The sequence below is a fragment of the Cyphellophora europaea genome, assembly GCF_000365145.1.
Source record: "Cyphellophora europaea CBS 101466 unplaced genomic scaffold supercont1.8, whole genome shotgun sequence".
NCBI lineage: Eukaryota > Fungi > Ascomycota > Eurotiomycetes > Chaetothyriales > Cyphellophoraceae > Cyphellophora > Cyphellophora europaea.
Window position 1 is genome coordinate 173,431 of NW_008481814.1, and position 14,093 is coordinate 187,523.

At 55.0% G+C, this 14,093-nt stretch overlaps 5 protein-coding genes across 5 annotated transcripts; 1 reads left to right on the plus strand and 4 right to left on the minus strand.

Moving 5' to 3' along the window:
* Positions 1-24: 24 nt before the first annotated feature.
* HMPREF1541_07860 (uncharacterized protein) lies at positions 25-2,874 on the minus strand (the record flags this gene model as incomplete). Its single annotated transcript, XM_008722183.1, has 1 exon — positions 25-2,874. One exon carries the CDS (start codon positions 2,872-2,874, stop codon positions 25-27), a length of 2,850 nt encoding a protein of 949 aa, XP_008720405.1.
* Positions 2,875-3,273: 399 nt separating this feature from the next.
* HMPREF1541_07861 (uncharacterized protein) lies at positions 3,274-6,418 on the minus strand (the record flags this gene model as incomplete). Its single annotated transcript, XM_008722184.1, has 2 exons — positions 3,274-6,218; positions 6,286-6,418. The coding sequence occupies 2 exons, from the start codon at positions 6,416-6,418 to the stop codon at positions 3,274-3,276; spliced, it is 3,078 nt and encodes a 1,025-aa protein (XP_008720406.1).
* Positions 6,419-7,435: 1,017 nt separating this feature from the next.
* Positions 7,436-8,932, minus strand: HMPREF1541_07862 (uncharacterized protein; the record flags this gene model as incomplete). Its single annotated transcript, XM_008722185.1, has 1 exon — positions 7,436-8,932. One exon carries the CDS (start codon positions 8,930-8,932, stop codon positions 7,436-7,438), a length of 1,497 nt encoding a protein of 498 aa, XP_008720407.1.
* Positions 8,933-10,586: 1,654 nt separating this feature from the next.
* Positions 10,587-11,294, minus strand: HMPREF1541_07863 (uncharacterized protein; the record flags this gene model as incomplete). Its single annotated transcript, XM_008722186.1, has 2 exons — positions 10,587-10,881; positions 10,930-11,294. The coding sequence occupies 2 exons, from the start codon at positions 11,292-11,294 to the stop codon at positions 10,587-10,589; spliced, it is 660 nt and encodes a 219-aa protein (XP_008720408.1).
* A 1,494-nt stretch (positions 11,295-12,788) lies between these two features.
* Positions 12,789-13,895, plus strand: HMPREF1541_07864 (homoserine O-acetyltransferase; the record flags this gene model as incomplete). The annotated part of the gene is made up of 1 exon (XM_008722187.1): positions 12,789-13,895. The coding sequence occupies one exon, from the start codon at positions 12,789-12,791 to the stop codon at positions 13,893-13,895; it is 1,107 nt and encodes a 368-aa protein (XP_008720409.1).
* Positions 13,896-14,093: the final 198 nt, after the last annotated feature.

The following is a 14,093-nucleotide window of genomic DNA, read 5'->3' on the forward strand; positions in this document are numbered from 1 at the left end:
CCCTCTAACTCCCCTAACCCCCGCTCACCGCCTCCCCTCCTCCCCCGCCGCCGGCGGTGCGGGACTCACACTTCCAAACCTGCCCCCCAACCCCCCCAACCCACCCGGCAAGCCCAACGCGCCCAAATCGCGCTTGAAGAACTTGCCGATATTCTTGAGATTCTCGTTCAACTTGCCTTCTCCTCCTTGGCCCTGTGCCGCCGCTCCCGGGACCTGTCCTTGAGCCATATGATTGATATTCACACCAACGCCTAGGCCCGCCGCCTCCATTGGATTCACACCTCCAACGCCACCGCCACCTGCACCTGCACCTGCATTCCCATTCGTGCCTCCCCCGCCATAACCATGCGCCGACGGGCTCGCCGCGCCCGGCGTGCCTCCCAAGCCCGGCGACAGACCACCACCACTTCCACCGCCACCGCCACCACCACCACCACCAAAGCGATCCATCAACCCACTCGCCAGGCCAGACGCGTCAAAATTCATGTTCATCTTCATATTAACACTCCCCGGTAAATGCGCACCACTGAGGCTCTGCGCCGCGCTGCTGCCCAGGGCCGTGAGGTTGCCGAGCGCGGCGTTTCCCACGTTCGCTGCCGCGCCAGTGCTACCACCACCAATACCACCACCACCACCAAAGGAAGCCGTAGCAGAAGCATTCAAGTTCAGCGGCGTGAGCAGCGCGCTGCGCTCCACGAGCGCGTCCTTGTAGCGCGGACTCAGTTTATGCATGTTGAAGAGCTCGACGAGCTGCACCGTCTCCTGATGACTCCGACGTGCCCCAACCGTGCCGCCGCCGCCCCCTATCCCCTTCAATTCCAGGACCTTGCGGAAATTGGCTTCGCTCAGGTCGGCGATGTGGACGAGGTAGGCCTGCACGAGGGCTTCGGGCGGCGAAGGGCGGACCTGCAGGGTTTTGAGGAGGGGTTCGATGCGGGAGAAGGCGGTGCTGAGGCGTTTGGCGTACGAGGGGGGTGGGGGGTCGGAGAGTAAAGGACTCAAAGTGGTGCGGAGGGCGTGGAGGTCGAGGAGCATTTGTTCGGCGCCGCCTTCGGAGATGGGCCGGCAGGAGGGGAGGGAGGAGAGGTAGATGTCGGCGATAGAGCTAGGAAGCGCGTCGGTGAAGGCGCGCGTGTAGTGCGGTTTTAGGGGCTGGAGGTAGTCGAGGATTTGGTGGGCGGTTGTCGTGAGGGTGTGTGTGAGGGCGGGCATGAAGGGGGAGGTGTCGGAGGCGGTTTCGATGCGCGAGTACGGCGTGGAGCGCATGGTGCTGAAGTGGGGGCTGAGTGCGCTGGAGAGGTGGGTGATGAGGGAGCGGATCGAGGCGGAGGCCAGGCCCATGAAGGCGTCGGCTTGTGGCGTTAGGTCCACAGAGGGCCTGAGCGCTTCGTCGATGCGCGATGCGATCTTTTCGGAGAGCGACGTCGTCGTGCTGTAACAGTAGTCGGCCGTGTTGAGCACCAAGATGGTATCTTCCAGACTGGGCCGGCGAGATGGCGTGCCGGTGCTGGGTTTCTCCGTCAAGTAGGCCAGCAGGACCTGTTGCGCGTACATGTCGAGATATTTGCCAAAGACGCGGGACAGATCCAGCAGCGCCTGTCCCGTGGAGAGTTTGGCGCATTGCGCGAGCGAGAGACGGTAGAAGTTGAACAGCTCAGAGGCCGAGCTGATGACCGTCTGGCTGCTGAACTCTTCGTCGGGAGGTTTGGGTGGGCGTGATCTGTATTGTGGAACGAGCGCGGCAAGATCTTTATCCTGCGCGTCAACCCATAGGCTGAGGTACGGCTCAAAGGCGGTTGAAATGGGCTGCCCGAAGACCTGCGCTTCCCGCTCGCTGACTGTCGTGTCGATGCTTGCCCGGCTTCCGCCGCTGAATCTCCGCTCCAGTCCCTGCTCGAACTCCAGAGTCTGCTGCAAACAGCTCAGCAGCAGCCTGACGTCCAATGTCTGACCGGCCCTCGTCGACCGACCTAGGATGCCTTTATAGTCCTCCCTCGTGCCCTCGGCAAACACATTGGCTAGGTGCTCACCCACATGCCAATGCGCCGGGAAAATAGCAGCATGTTCCTCGTCGTACCCCTTCAGCGTCTTCTTGAACCACTTGTACCTTCTGTCAATGTTATCCAAGCTGCCAGCCTCTTGCTCGCCCTTGAAGATCTGCCGATACTGCCGCAACTCCGTGTTGGTATACCAGGTCACGAGCCTCGAGCGCGCCGCATCCCCCAATGCATCCACGACCAAGCACGCCTCATGCAGCATCCCTCTCTTCTGCGGCACCTCATGCTTGCTGAACGTCAGCTCGAAATCCTCACACACCTGCTCCAGCACCTCGCGCTGCAAGTCCGCCACATTCCTCGACAGCGAGGCGATCTGGTCGATAGAGCGGTACGACTTGAAGTGCTGCATCAGCTGCATGACGGCCTGCAGCAGCTGCGCGCACTCGCGGTACTGGCGCGTCTTGACCAGCGAGCGCAGCTGCTCGTACGCCGTCGTGAGCATTTGCAGGCGCTTGAGCGCCGTCATTGACAGCGTCAGGTTCTTCTTGGTGTTGTCCAGCGCCTTGATGTCCGCCGTCATGGCCGTTATGTTCTTCTCCGTCTGTAGGGCGCGCTCGCGCACGGATTCGATGCGCGTGAAGAGCTCAGCCAGCTCGGACTTGGAGGACTGCATGCGCGCGAGGCAATCCGCGTGGGAGCGGGCTTGCTCTTCCTCCAAGAGGTCGATCTCATCGTCGAGGTCATCTTGGTAGGTAGTAAGAAGGGTCTGGGTGTGGGAGACGGAGGCGAGGGTGCTTGGGTGCGAGAAAATGACGTTGAGATGTGTTATTGGGTCGTAATCGTCGGCGTCTAGGGCGTCTAGAGTTGCGGCCGTCATGGTGCTTAAGGGACAGGAAGAGCACATGCACTTGGAGCGGCGAAGGAGTCTGGGGTAGACGAGGCTGCACATGCACATCACGAGGCTGCGGGCTTGGCGGACACCGATGATATGCTTCAAGCATCACCCAATTGACGACCACAGATGTGAGTGAAGCTACCTACAAACCAGGTGAAAGCCAGAGAGATACCAGAGCAAAGTTGGCGGCGACTGATCTACGATTCAAGTCGTCTCGAAGCTGGGACTGAGGTATACTTGAATGTACTTTTTATTGAACCACTCACTCTATACAAGGCAGCCAGCACCTCGGACGCGCACTACTGCACGCAACTCTATACTGTTAACAATAGTCCTTTCGTCTCTTCCGCAACTTCATCTTCAAAATCCCTCTCGAGGCCATCATGGCTTTGGCAACAACACCCTCTGCCCGCCGACCTCACTCTGGCCGCTGCCCTGCCTATCTCTATCATCGCGCTCCCTCTCGCGACCACGTCTATCTCTCTCCTCCTCCTCCATTCTTCTCCTCTCCGCCTTCCTCGCTGCCTTCTCCTTGGTACTAGCTGGTGTGTTGTTGATGAACTGCACCGGGATCTTGCCTTGATGGTGGCTACCGAGCGCCACACCGCCGGCAGGGGTGCTGGGCTGAGTGCCAGCAAAGCCGCTGAAGGTGGTCGGCGATGGACCAGTAGAATAGGGGCCATGCACAGGGAAGCTCGTCGTTGTGCCGGGACCGGGCGAGCCTGCAGATGCAGGAGGGCGAGGGCCGGGCGGACCCCAGCCGCTAGAAGCAGCGGGTTGGGGTTGTGCCTGCTGTGGTGGCTGGAAGATGTATTGAGCGGTTGGACCAGCGGAGCGTGGTGACGGGCTCGGTGCCGTGTGAGGCCCCAAAGGTGGAATGGAATACGACGAGTGACGGAATGTGGCTGGCTGTGCTGGAGCCGCAGTGGCTGCTGCACGTGGAGGTGCAGGCGCAATGGGCTGGCCTGGACCAGAAGACACAATAGGGGCTGGCAGAATTGACGCAGGCGTTGTTGGTAACGATGACGGTTGCGACGAGTGATTTGCTCCATTGACAGACGTCTGAAGGTTCAACTGCGGACGTAGAGGTGAAGCTGCTGGAGGAGACCTCCTTCTGCGCCGGGACAGCCGCGGGGGAGTTGATACAGGTTGAGGTGGAACCGGTGGAGGTGGGGGTGGTTGACCAAGTGCAGGAGCCAAACGACGACCAGGACCTGGCAAAGGACCGAATTCCAGAGCCTGTCGAGGGAAAGTATCTCCCGGAGCCAGTGGCATGTACTGATACATTTTGTGAGGATGCTGCTGTGCAACGTAGTCGGCGACGTCGGCAAGTGCGGAGAGAGCATATGCACTGAATTCCTTGGCCTCGAGTGGCCGGGGAATGAGGTAGCCTTGGATCTCTTCGAGCTGCTTGATGCATTCATCGGAAAGCTCTTTCAAGCCTTTGTGGTCGTTGACAAACTTCGCCTCAATTTCTTCACGCTGCTTACGGTTCTCCTCATCAAGCGCGCGCCGCATGGGACCTGTGATCTCCTCATCGATGACATCTTGCACATCATACGACTCAAGACCCTCTCGGAATGGCTTTTCATCGTCAATGAGGGAACTGTAGCCACGAACACGAACATTGGCTTCCGGCATCTCATGATAGCGTGGAAAGAAGTCGAGCTCGGAACCGGACTCGGTACGCGTATCATCCGCGGAATTGGCGTAGGCTTTCTTCAGCAATGCAATGTCGCCTTGTGCGCCTTGCAAGTGCTCAGTTCGAAGGTTTCTGTAGAGCTGCTGGAATTGCATCTCCTGAACCTCTTTTCTCTTCTCAAATATGTCCTTTTCGTATTGGGCTTTGATTTTGTAGTCGTCGCGGATCTGTTGCTCTGTGGCGTCCATCTTGGCTCGAAGCTCTTCGGTCAAAGCATCGAATTCAGGCACGGATTTGTGAGCCTTTGGCTTTTTCATGAGCTTCTGTAGATCACGCATGGCCATCTGATCGAGGATCTCGGCTTGCTGAGAGCCAACAATGTGAAAGAAGCGTTTGAGTTCGGCTTGTCGAGCCTTTAGCTTCTTGACGCTGTCCTCTTGGTCAGGAGTGAGGTTTCGATGGCGTGGAGGTTCTGGAGAATCGTCACCAGGACGCCTGCCAGGAGCACCACGACCGGGGCCACCACCTCGACCTCGACCTCCACGTCCTCTTCCTCGGCCTCGGCCGCGGCCTCGACCAGAGTTGTTCGAACGATCGCGTTCACGTTCTCGTTCGCGTTCACGCCCTCGCTCTCGCTCGCGAGCATCTTCATCTCTTCTGTTCCATCTGGTCTCACCATCGGCTGCGTAGTAAATGGCCGGCTTCATGTTGCCGCTCACTTTTCCAGTCCTAGGATTTGGCCTGTAGAGATTTGGCCAATACCGACGATCGGCATAACCTCTGAGCTTATTGATTCGCCAAGGACCGTCGGGCGACATGGGTTCGAGAAGCGTTTCGGACTTCTGATCGCTATCCTGTGTTTCGGCTTCTGAAGGGCTGGTCTTCTGCTTCTTGAGAAGTCGGTTCGGATCATCGGTAACAGTGGGGAGGAGACATCTTTTCTTAGGAGCCCAAGCTGGCTGCTTGCTGATGGAAGGATCCTGCATGGCTAGCTTGGCAGCGCGAGTCATCCTTCTTGCAGTTGTCTCGACAGGCACAGTATCAGCCAGCTCTTCAATCGTAGACTTGGATGAAGCCAAGTTGGAAGCCTGAGGTAAGCCTTCTGAGGTCGACTCTGGCACATCGCTGGCGGGATTGTTTTGCATAGCAGGATTCAATTGCCTTTCGAACGGCTCAGCAGAACTGGTGTCGAACGGTTCTGAGATACGAGGCTCTTGGGAAGACTCTGATGGCTTCGTAGAAGTCTTTTCAAGCTGGTTAGTAGAAGCTGTATTCGTAGAATCAGACTGCTGCAGAGCTGGGACGGTGGACGATCGAGTGCATCTTTTCTTGGCTGGGCGGTCCTGCACATCGTCTTGCGGAGCTTCTGGAGTCTGTTCTCTCAGTGATGGCTTCTCTGAAGAGATACCTTGTGTGTTACTGTCCACTTTAGCTTGCTCGACGTTCTCGAGACGTTGCAAGAAGTTGTCCTCTGAAGCTGGAATGGCTGAAGAGCGAGTTCGACGCTTTGTAGATGCATTTGGTGGTGGGACAGCCTTCAATACGGTCAAAGACGAGCCTGGAAGCACCTTTGAAGACAAAAGCGAGCTGGTCTGCTGCTTCGCAGACGGCTCTGGTTGAATGGGCTCACTGTTGCTCTGAGAATTTGACTCTTGCAGAGCGGCTGAAGACAGTGACGAAGGAGCTGCGCAGAGATTGTTAGTTAGTAGGGTGACTCACTAGCTATGATGTTGTCAAATCTCTAGACTTACCAGTTGAGATTTGGTAATCGCTGGCCGATTCAGAAGCAGTTGAGGCCTGAGAAGTTTCGTTGCCGGCTCTGGAGCGCTTGCGGGTAGTCATATGGAAGGCTTCGGTGGGCTTGCGAACGTTACGCTTAGCCATTATGCTGTGAAACGGTCAGTATGATGCTCTTTGAGATGATTGAAGTTGGTCCAGAATGATTGTGCTGACGAGAAGCATTCATCACGGCCTGAAGGCTTGGCGCGAAAATAGTCGCCAGCAAGCCCACAGCGCTGGCAAGAAGGTGTCGGCAGGGATGGGAAGCTTACTTGAGTATGTACTGGAAAGGCCTGGATAGTTTAGAGTGTCGAGGGCGGTTGCGCAGTCGATTCCTACCAGCGGAAGTCGAATGCTTTGTGATCAAGCGGGTTGGTCGGGGTTTGCGGAATGCTTGCAGAGCTTGCTTGGAAGATGGTAACTCAGCCAGCTGAGTGTCAAATTGAACAGAACAAGACGATAGGAGGCGTAGAAGCGACTGTGTAGGATGCGATAGCTGAGATAAAAGAAGTTGAGAAGGAGGAGTAGGCGACGATGTGAGGTATTGCATCGCGGTGGCAGGGGCAGTATTCACTGCGCGGTCCAAATAGCTATGGGGCTGGTCAGACCTATTGTACCCGTACACCGCCTGGCGGCTTGGATACGATTCTGCCATTGCGGCTGGGATGCAGATGAAGGGAGCAGTGAATGCAATTGGGTTGAAAGGATGGACGGGGCTTGAAGGCGTGAGCACTCGACTGTGGCATTTCTGGGCGGCAGCAGAGCCCAAAAGCGCTCGACCGTTTTCTTACTGGCGACTAGGCGACTTTGGGCCTTAGCCCCATCGATCCGGGCCGGACTTTGCCACTCGCGGTAAAAGCCCAATCATCTCTATTCCAAGGACTTCTCGCGGGCTTCAAGATTCAAGATTCAAGCTCGTCGATTGCAAGTTGCGGAGGACCAAACAATATGATTATCTAGCCTAAGAAATCCAATTTGCCTGCTGCTTCCGTGGCATTCGGGCGCGGCTTTTCCCCCTCAACTCCACGCTAAAATCACTGCTCGTCAACAATACATAAAGTCCATAACATGAAGCAGACGGTACCAGAAGCCGCTGCGAGAAAAAACAAAACAAAACCGATGCTACATCAAGAGCTGACTCAATCGGCTACCCGCCGAGAGCTGCGACTTGGGTCGACTTTTCCTTTTACCATAACCCACTAGACTTGATCGCTGCCCAGCTGTCATGATAAAGGCGGGAAGCATAGGTGGTTCTTCCTCATCTTCGATTATTGACGGTCCGGGACTGCCTGGCACACTGCTCGTTATTGAGCCCGATGTGCTGGGCCTATCCGCCTGATCCACACTGGGCATAGCTCTCCAGTGACCGTTAGACTCTGACCTGCTCCGTAGCCTGGATAAGGTCTTTGGTGTAATAGGCTCGCCCGCTATAGGTGATGCTGTGACCATAGTGCCCGCTGTGGCAACTGGGGGCGGTTCAGGGCTGTTGGGCCGGAACAACGGATGAATTAGACCGTGGGTTGAGTTCCTTTTGGCGTCATACATGCCTACTTCGAACGCCGGGGCCAGCGCTTTGGTCTTATGGGATGACGTTGGCCGAGAGGTAGGACGAGAGAAGTTGGGAGGACTCGACGGCGGCGATGAAGGATACTGGCGGAAGGGCGATGATGGATTCCAACCAATGGCCTCTGCAGTTTCTGACGAAGCTGCATGAGGAGAGCTGGGGAGGAATGGCCCATCAAGAGCATTTGCCGGAGACTCGGATCTGCTGCCGGGAATAGTCTCTAAGCCATGCCGGTACGTCGGCGATGACTGAACGGCTGCTCGCATCTCTCGATGCACCGAAGATGTATCCCACGCATCGAATGCGCTGTCAATCGAAACTGCCTCTCCGGCTGGCCATGCGGGTAGATCCAGGGAGGATTTTGCCGATCCCTTTACAAGCTTGATCTTGGATGAGCCCGTCCCGATCCTGGTAGAAGACGACCGTCTGGTGCTCGGAACATGTGAGGTAGGTGTCCTTGGAGGCGAGTGCAAGGTATTGTCTTGTGATGAGAACGTCTTGTGTGTCATCTGTGACCCTGGCCGCGCCTCGTCCATAGTCATGGGCCGGATACCGAAGTCCAGATCCAGCCGTCCCAGCGACTGCGTCCTCAAAGCCTTCTTCGTCCACATTCCCAGAAGGACGTAGAAGACGATCTGAAGGGCAAGAGTCACACCCCATGCGGCGAACCAGATGGCAATCAAGATGATGGGCCTCTCATGAATGGTGTTTCTGGGAAGGTCCTCCTGCTTCAGAGTAGACCACACTAGGACCACGCCGGTCAAGATTAAAGCACTGGCCGCAACTGCGGTGCCGTACACAAAAATCCACCAAGAAGTACGCGAGAGACCGAGGGAGGCGGCCCTGAGTTGGCGGATGGGAACGGCATTGAAGTAGATTAGACCGCACAACGCGACTACATTGAGACCGACAGAAACAAATAAGAGGGTGCGAAGGGCACTGAGATCAACGACGTCGGAAATGCTGCATCCAAGAAGAACATTGAGAATGATGCTGCCGATGCTAAAGGCTATCGAGAAGCCGCCTATCGTCCAGAGCCGGAGGGATTGCTCCATGGGACCGTCTAGTCAAACCGCTGCGATGAGTAACCGTGAATGTTGGGCGCCGGAGTCGAGGATGGCATATAGACAAACGGCAACGCAGGCGGATTATGAGATCGTTGCTCGAGAGACGAAGGCAGAGTGGCAGTCGCGTTTGTTGTGAGGGTGACGTTGGGTTCGCTCAACTCTGCAGCACGCGGGGCTTTCCCTTTGTTATTGAAAACTTCTGCAAGCCTTCCTCTAGTCTGATGGATCGTAGATGGCGATGGGGTCGATGGGGCAGATGGAGACTTGGAGTGAGACGTTGGTGTCGCAAGCCAATCAGGACGCGATATTGGGAGGAACTGTGGGGGACGGATGGAAATTTGTTGGTGCAGCTGGATGCAGCAGGCAGTATTCTGCTGCAGCCAGCGATATCACCTGCAGGAAGAAGCAAGTGACAGCGCAAACAACGAGGGACTGTGCAGTTGGAAGAGAAGCTGACGAGGCAGACTTGAGATGAGCAGACGGCGTAGGTTTTTGCTCAGTCGCGCCTTGACGCGTCTCTCGGTTAGCCAGACCTCACAAGGCGGCATCAGAGTTAGCAGATCAAGTGTATCCGGGTCCATGGCGCGTTGCGGACACGGTTTGCAGGGATGGAGAGTGCCCAGAACGAGGCGAGGCATAGCGATTCACCGGGGTCCAGGGTACTGGGACAGGGAACAACATCCGTGGCGCGGTTGGCGGCAAATTGGGACGCGAGAAAGCAAGCGAGAGGCCGGGACATGTTTTCCATGTAATCTCAAGGTGTGTGTATGGCGGATTTGGGCGGTTTGTGTGTGCGGTGGAGGAAGCAATTTCGGGCAGATACACGCCAGCACGATGAGCCAACCTTATTGCGGCGACTCAGCAGTCATCCGGCTTGGTTTCCGATACTCCGACCAGACCAGCGCGTCGCGTGCGAGCACTGGGGTAAACAATAGTCGCTGTGCAACGGAGATACCGTTGAAGGTGTTCGCAGGGATCTCTTGGACACAGCAGCGGTTGAGAAAGGTTGTTGTGATTGGCCTTGGCCTAATGTACGTGGTGCAGCATGCAGCTGGAGCGTGCATGAGCTTGGACAATGCTGCGTGTCGCCGATGGGAGGCTATGGACTGACAAATTGACATACTTCTCCATGGTGGTCTTCGAATAGTCTCTGAGGCTATTGATGACAGCTGTCGTGTGCTCCGAGATGGCGATGGTCAAGCAGTGGTGCAGTGCAGCTGGACAGTCAGCAATCTACTGTAAACAAGAAGGCAGCCCGAGACCATCCTTGGCAGACCCCGGGCATGGCATTGATTGGCTGCTGCCAGTGCGGCTTCATTTTGATGCCTCGCTTCGAGAAGCTTTTGGTGCAATTACATGCTGTACGTATATGCACGTCATACATCAGTAGTCGAGACCCTTGTGTATGTAGAGTACATACACCCGTCGCGGTTGCACATTCCATTGGCCTCGACAGCATCTGCCCGTCCCAATGCAGTCATCCAAGCTTGTGTCTATATTCCCGATGTGGACGACCATGCAGAGCTCCGAACCCAGACGGATTCTGTCAAATACATGCGCCACCAACACCAACGCTGAACAGCAGCTTCCGTAAGGGTCGTAATCATCGTGTGCGTATCGGCCACCCTGAGTGTAACCTCGCTCACCTCGTTGCTGCCACTTCTTGTTCCAGCTCCCAAACATCCTTCTTCAGCCCTTCCGTGCTCGACTCTTCGGCGCCACTCATTGCCTCGACACTACCCTCGATGTCTCTGACCACAGATTCGAGGCCGCTAATCAGCTGCTCCATCTCGACGCGTTGTGCAGCAATGTTTTCCATCATTTGTACGTTGTTTTGTTGTGTAGCCTGGAGCTTGGACTCGAGTTCGGTGGCTGTCTGCTGTAGGAAGGGCGTCGTATGTGCGCGATAGAGCTCGTCTGCGGAAAGAGTGTGTAGTCTGTTTAAGTCAGCTAGAGTCTGTTCGGCGTGAATGGTGGGGGCGTACGGTCTGCTGGGCTGCTCACCCTCAACGGCACGGTTCTTTCGCCGTCGCGCATCGTCAATCAGTGTGTCCCATTGGTTCAAGCCCTCCACGACCGAACGCTCCTCTAGAATCTTTTCAAAGTCGCGCATGCATTCTTCCTCCAATCGCGTATTCAGCTGCTTCCATACACCTTCAAGGGCGGTCGGGCAGTATTTGGCTGGGGTAGGAAAACATGACGAGAAGTTCGCATAAGAGTCTGCTTTCAGCGATGATGATAGTGCCCCTGCAAACACCTTCTGGAGAGCCGCTGCTCGTGGACCCGGCGCAGCTGCGACAGGTGGTTGCGGGGGCGGGGATGGTGACGCCGAGTTGCGCTGATTTGCCATGGTGGTAAATGCCCGAGACTTGTTACGTGCTTGATCAATATGCAAGCATCAGAGCTATGCTGGCCAGTGCGAGCAGACACCGCGACTTATCGTCGTGTCAAGATCCCGTTACTCTCAAGTTCAAATATCTTGCGAAGTAAACAGTGACCGTCTGCAAGGCTGACTCGCAGCCTTGAGAATGCCAAGACATATGTGCAGCATTACCTCGCTGTTTCGAACACGTTCCGGCGACTCAGACTCAATGATTGCCAGAGGACTAATAGTCCGAAACCATGACGCCTGTAGCTGGCTGCATGGTTCACATTATGGACTAGGATCATCAATGTGACGCGACGAAAGGTTTACACACACAACTTACAGTGTCTTCATTCCAACGACGCACCCATTGAATTGGGCGTGATTGTCCTTGGTTCTATAGAGGACGCTGTCCGGTTCAGTAGATTGAATAGGTCTTCTGTCAGCGGTACCGAGGTCGAGACCTATCCGATGCGCAAGTAGATCACTCCTCTGGGTTTACGGACTAAATAGCTAGACCCGGGCGCTCATTGATCAGTGCATTGATGGAGCTGGCCTTTTTTACACCTCTCCTGGTTTTAAGAGAACCATCGAGTGGCAGCAATACCTTGTCGGAACGCGCGTACATAGCCACCGAGTGATAAATAGACAAAAAATTTACGTTCTGTCTCGCAATCCTGGTCAGATCTGCTTTCTTGTAAGACAGTGGCATAATGTTGGGCGACATAGATTATGCCACCAGCCTCAGTCATGCTCTACGGGCTTGCGGTGACCTTCCAAACCATGACATCACTCCGTACACCCTCAAATCCCTTCAGACAGCGTGAGCATAACCCAAGTACCTCTTGTTCGTAATGAAAACTACTTGTACGGCCGCAATCTACGAGATACTTGCGGTTTCAAGGCAGCCTGGCCAGCCACAGCGACGGTGTTGAACTAGGTAAAAGACGCGAAGGGCTTTCTACCGAGACTCACGAAAAGAGTGATCGTTGAGCTGCACTCATACAGCTTTCGATGCATTAGCTACGGCCGTAACATAGACTATATCAGGTTCTCCATCATTGTGGGAGCCTGGAGAGTATTCCAGACTAGAAGCTAAACCACAAGAGGCAGATTCTGCGGGTACACCTTACTCTTCTAGGTTACCATGCCAAGAATGAACGCCTAGCTCCAACGTTGATAGGACGGGCTATTTAGGTACCTCTCCAAATGCCTAGCAGCTTGCTGAGTACAGTACTACATGCGACGACGTATACGCGGGGAGGCTCTTACGCTTAGTTTGCGACCCCTCTACGTAGCGTGTGTACGAGCCTCAAACGCAACGTATAAGGATAGTATAAAATTGCTTTGCTCCCTATGCTGATCTTTCACGCAGCTACCAGAGCAAATCGATCCTCAATCACAACTCGACGATAGCCCAACTCAACCATCATAACGTGAGAAAACCTTTATCTTTGGACTGAACTATACGAGATCAAGATGAAAAGACACTTATTTGTACTGGGCCTCCACCTGCTCTCTCCACTGGCAAAGGCTCAAGGCCCAGCCGAACAGGCATGGCCAACTCCCACTGCCGGCAACTTTACAATTCCAAATTTCGCCTTCGACTCCGGAGAGACCCTGGACGTACTCGAGCTTCACTACAAGACGTTGGGCAAATTGCAAGTCAACGATGATGGGAGCAACAATGCGGTCTTCATTATGCATGGCAGCACGGGTTCAAGTGAACAATTCCTGAACGATGATTTTGCCGGCGCTCTCTTCAACCCCGGCCAAATTCTCGATGCAGATAAGTACTTCATTATCCTTCGAGATAGCATTGGGCATGGCAACTCGAGCACTCCTCGCAATACAGGTCTTCATGCCCGATTTCCGAAATACCAGTACTCGGATATGGTCCGTGTTGACCACCAACTCCTCACCGAGCATCTCGGGGTGTACCACCTGAGGCTAGTCATGGGTGTCTCCATGGGTGGTATGCACACTTGGATGTGGGGCGAGCAACATCCAGATTTCATGGACGCCTTGATGCCAATTGCTTCACTGCCAGTGCAGATCACTGGCCAGAATCGACTTTGGAGAAGATTCTTCATGGACTTGATCCAGAGCGACCCGGAATGGAAAGGGGGCGACTATGAAACCCAGCCGTTGATGGCCCTCCAGGGCGCTATGAGCGTACTACAAGTCATGTTTGCCGGACCTCAGCATCTGGCGCGAGAGTTCCCCACTAGAGACGCTATGGATGAGGAAGTCGACCAGCTGTCTGAGCTCCTCCTGGATAACCGAGATTACTACGACGTCAACAATCAGCTCTACGCATACAACGCTTCATATACCTACGACCCTGAAGCTGACCTCGGAAAGATCATGGCGCCTTTGACGGCGGTGAATACTGCTGACGATCTGATGAATCCGCCGGATCCTGACATCTTGAGACCAGCGGTCCAGAATCAAATGGCTGAAGGACTAGGCAAAGCTGTCATCATCCCGGCCAGTAACAAGACCATTGGCCATGGTTCTTACATCTTGGCAGATCTGTGGAAGGACGAACTCGTACAACTTCTTGCCAGATCTGAGAGGTCATAGTATGGACCAGAAATCGATGCAAGACGCGCAGGTAATATCTGAAGTCTGGAAGCATTCCAGAATAGTCTAGTGAGATCTGCTACAGCAAACATTCATTCTCATCACGAGCATCGTTTCTGCGATAACAATTTGGTTACGTCTTCTCGAATTTGAAAGCCAACATCTACCAGTATACCAGACATGGACCTTGTTTACCTG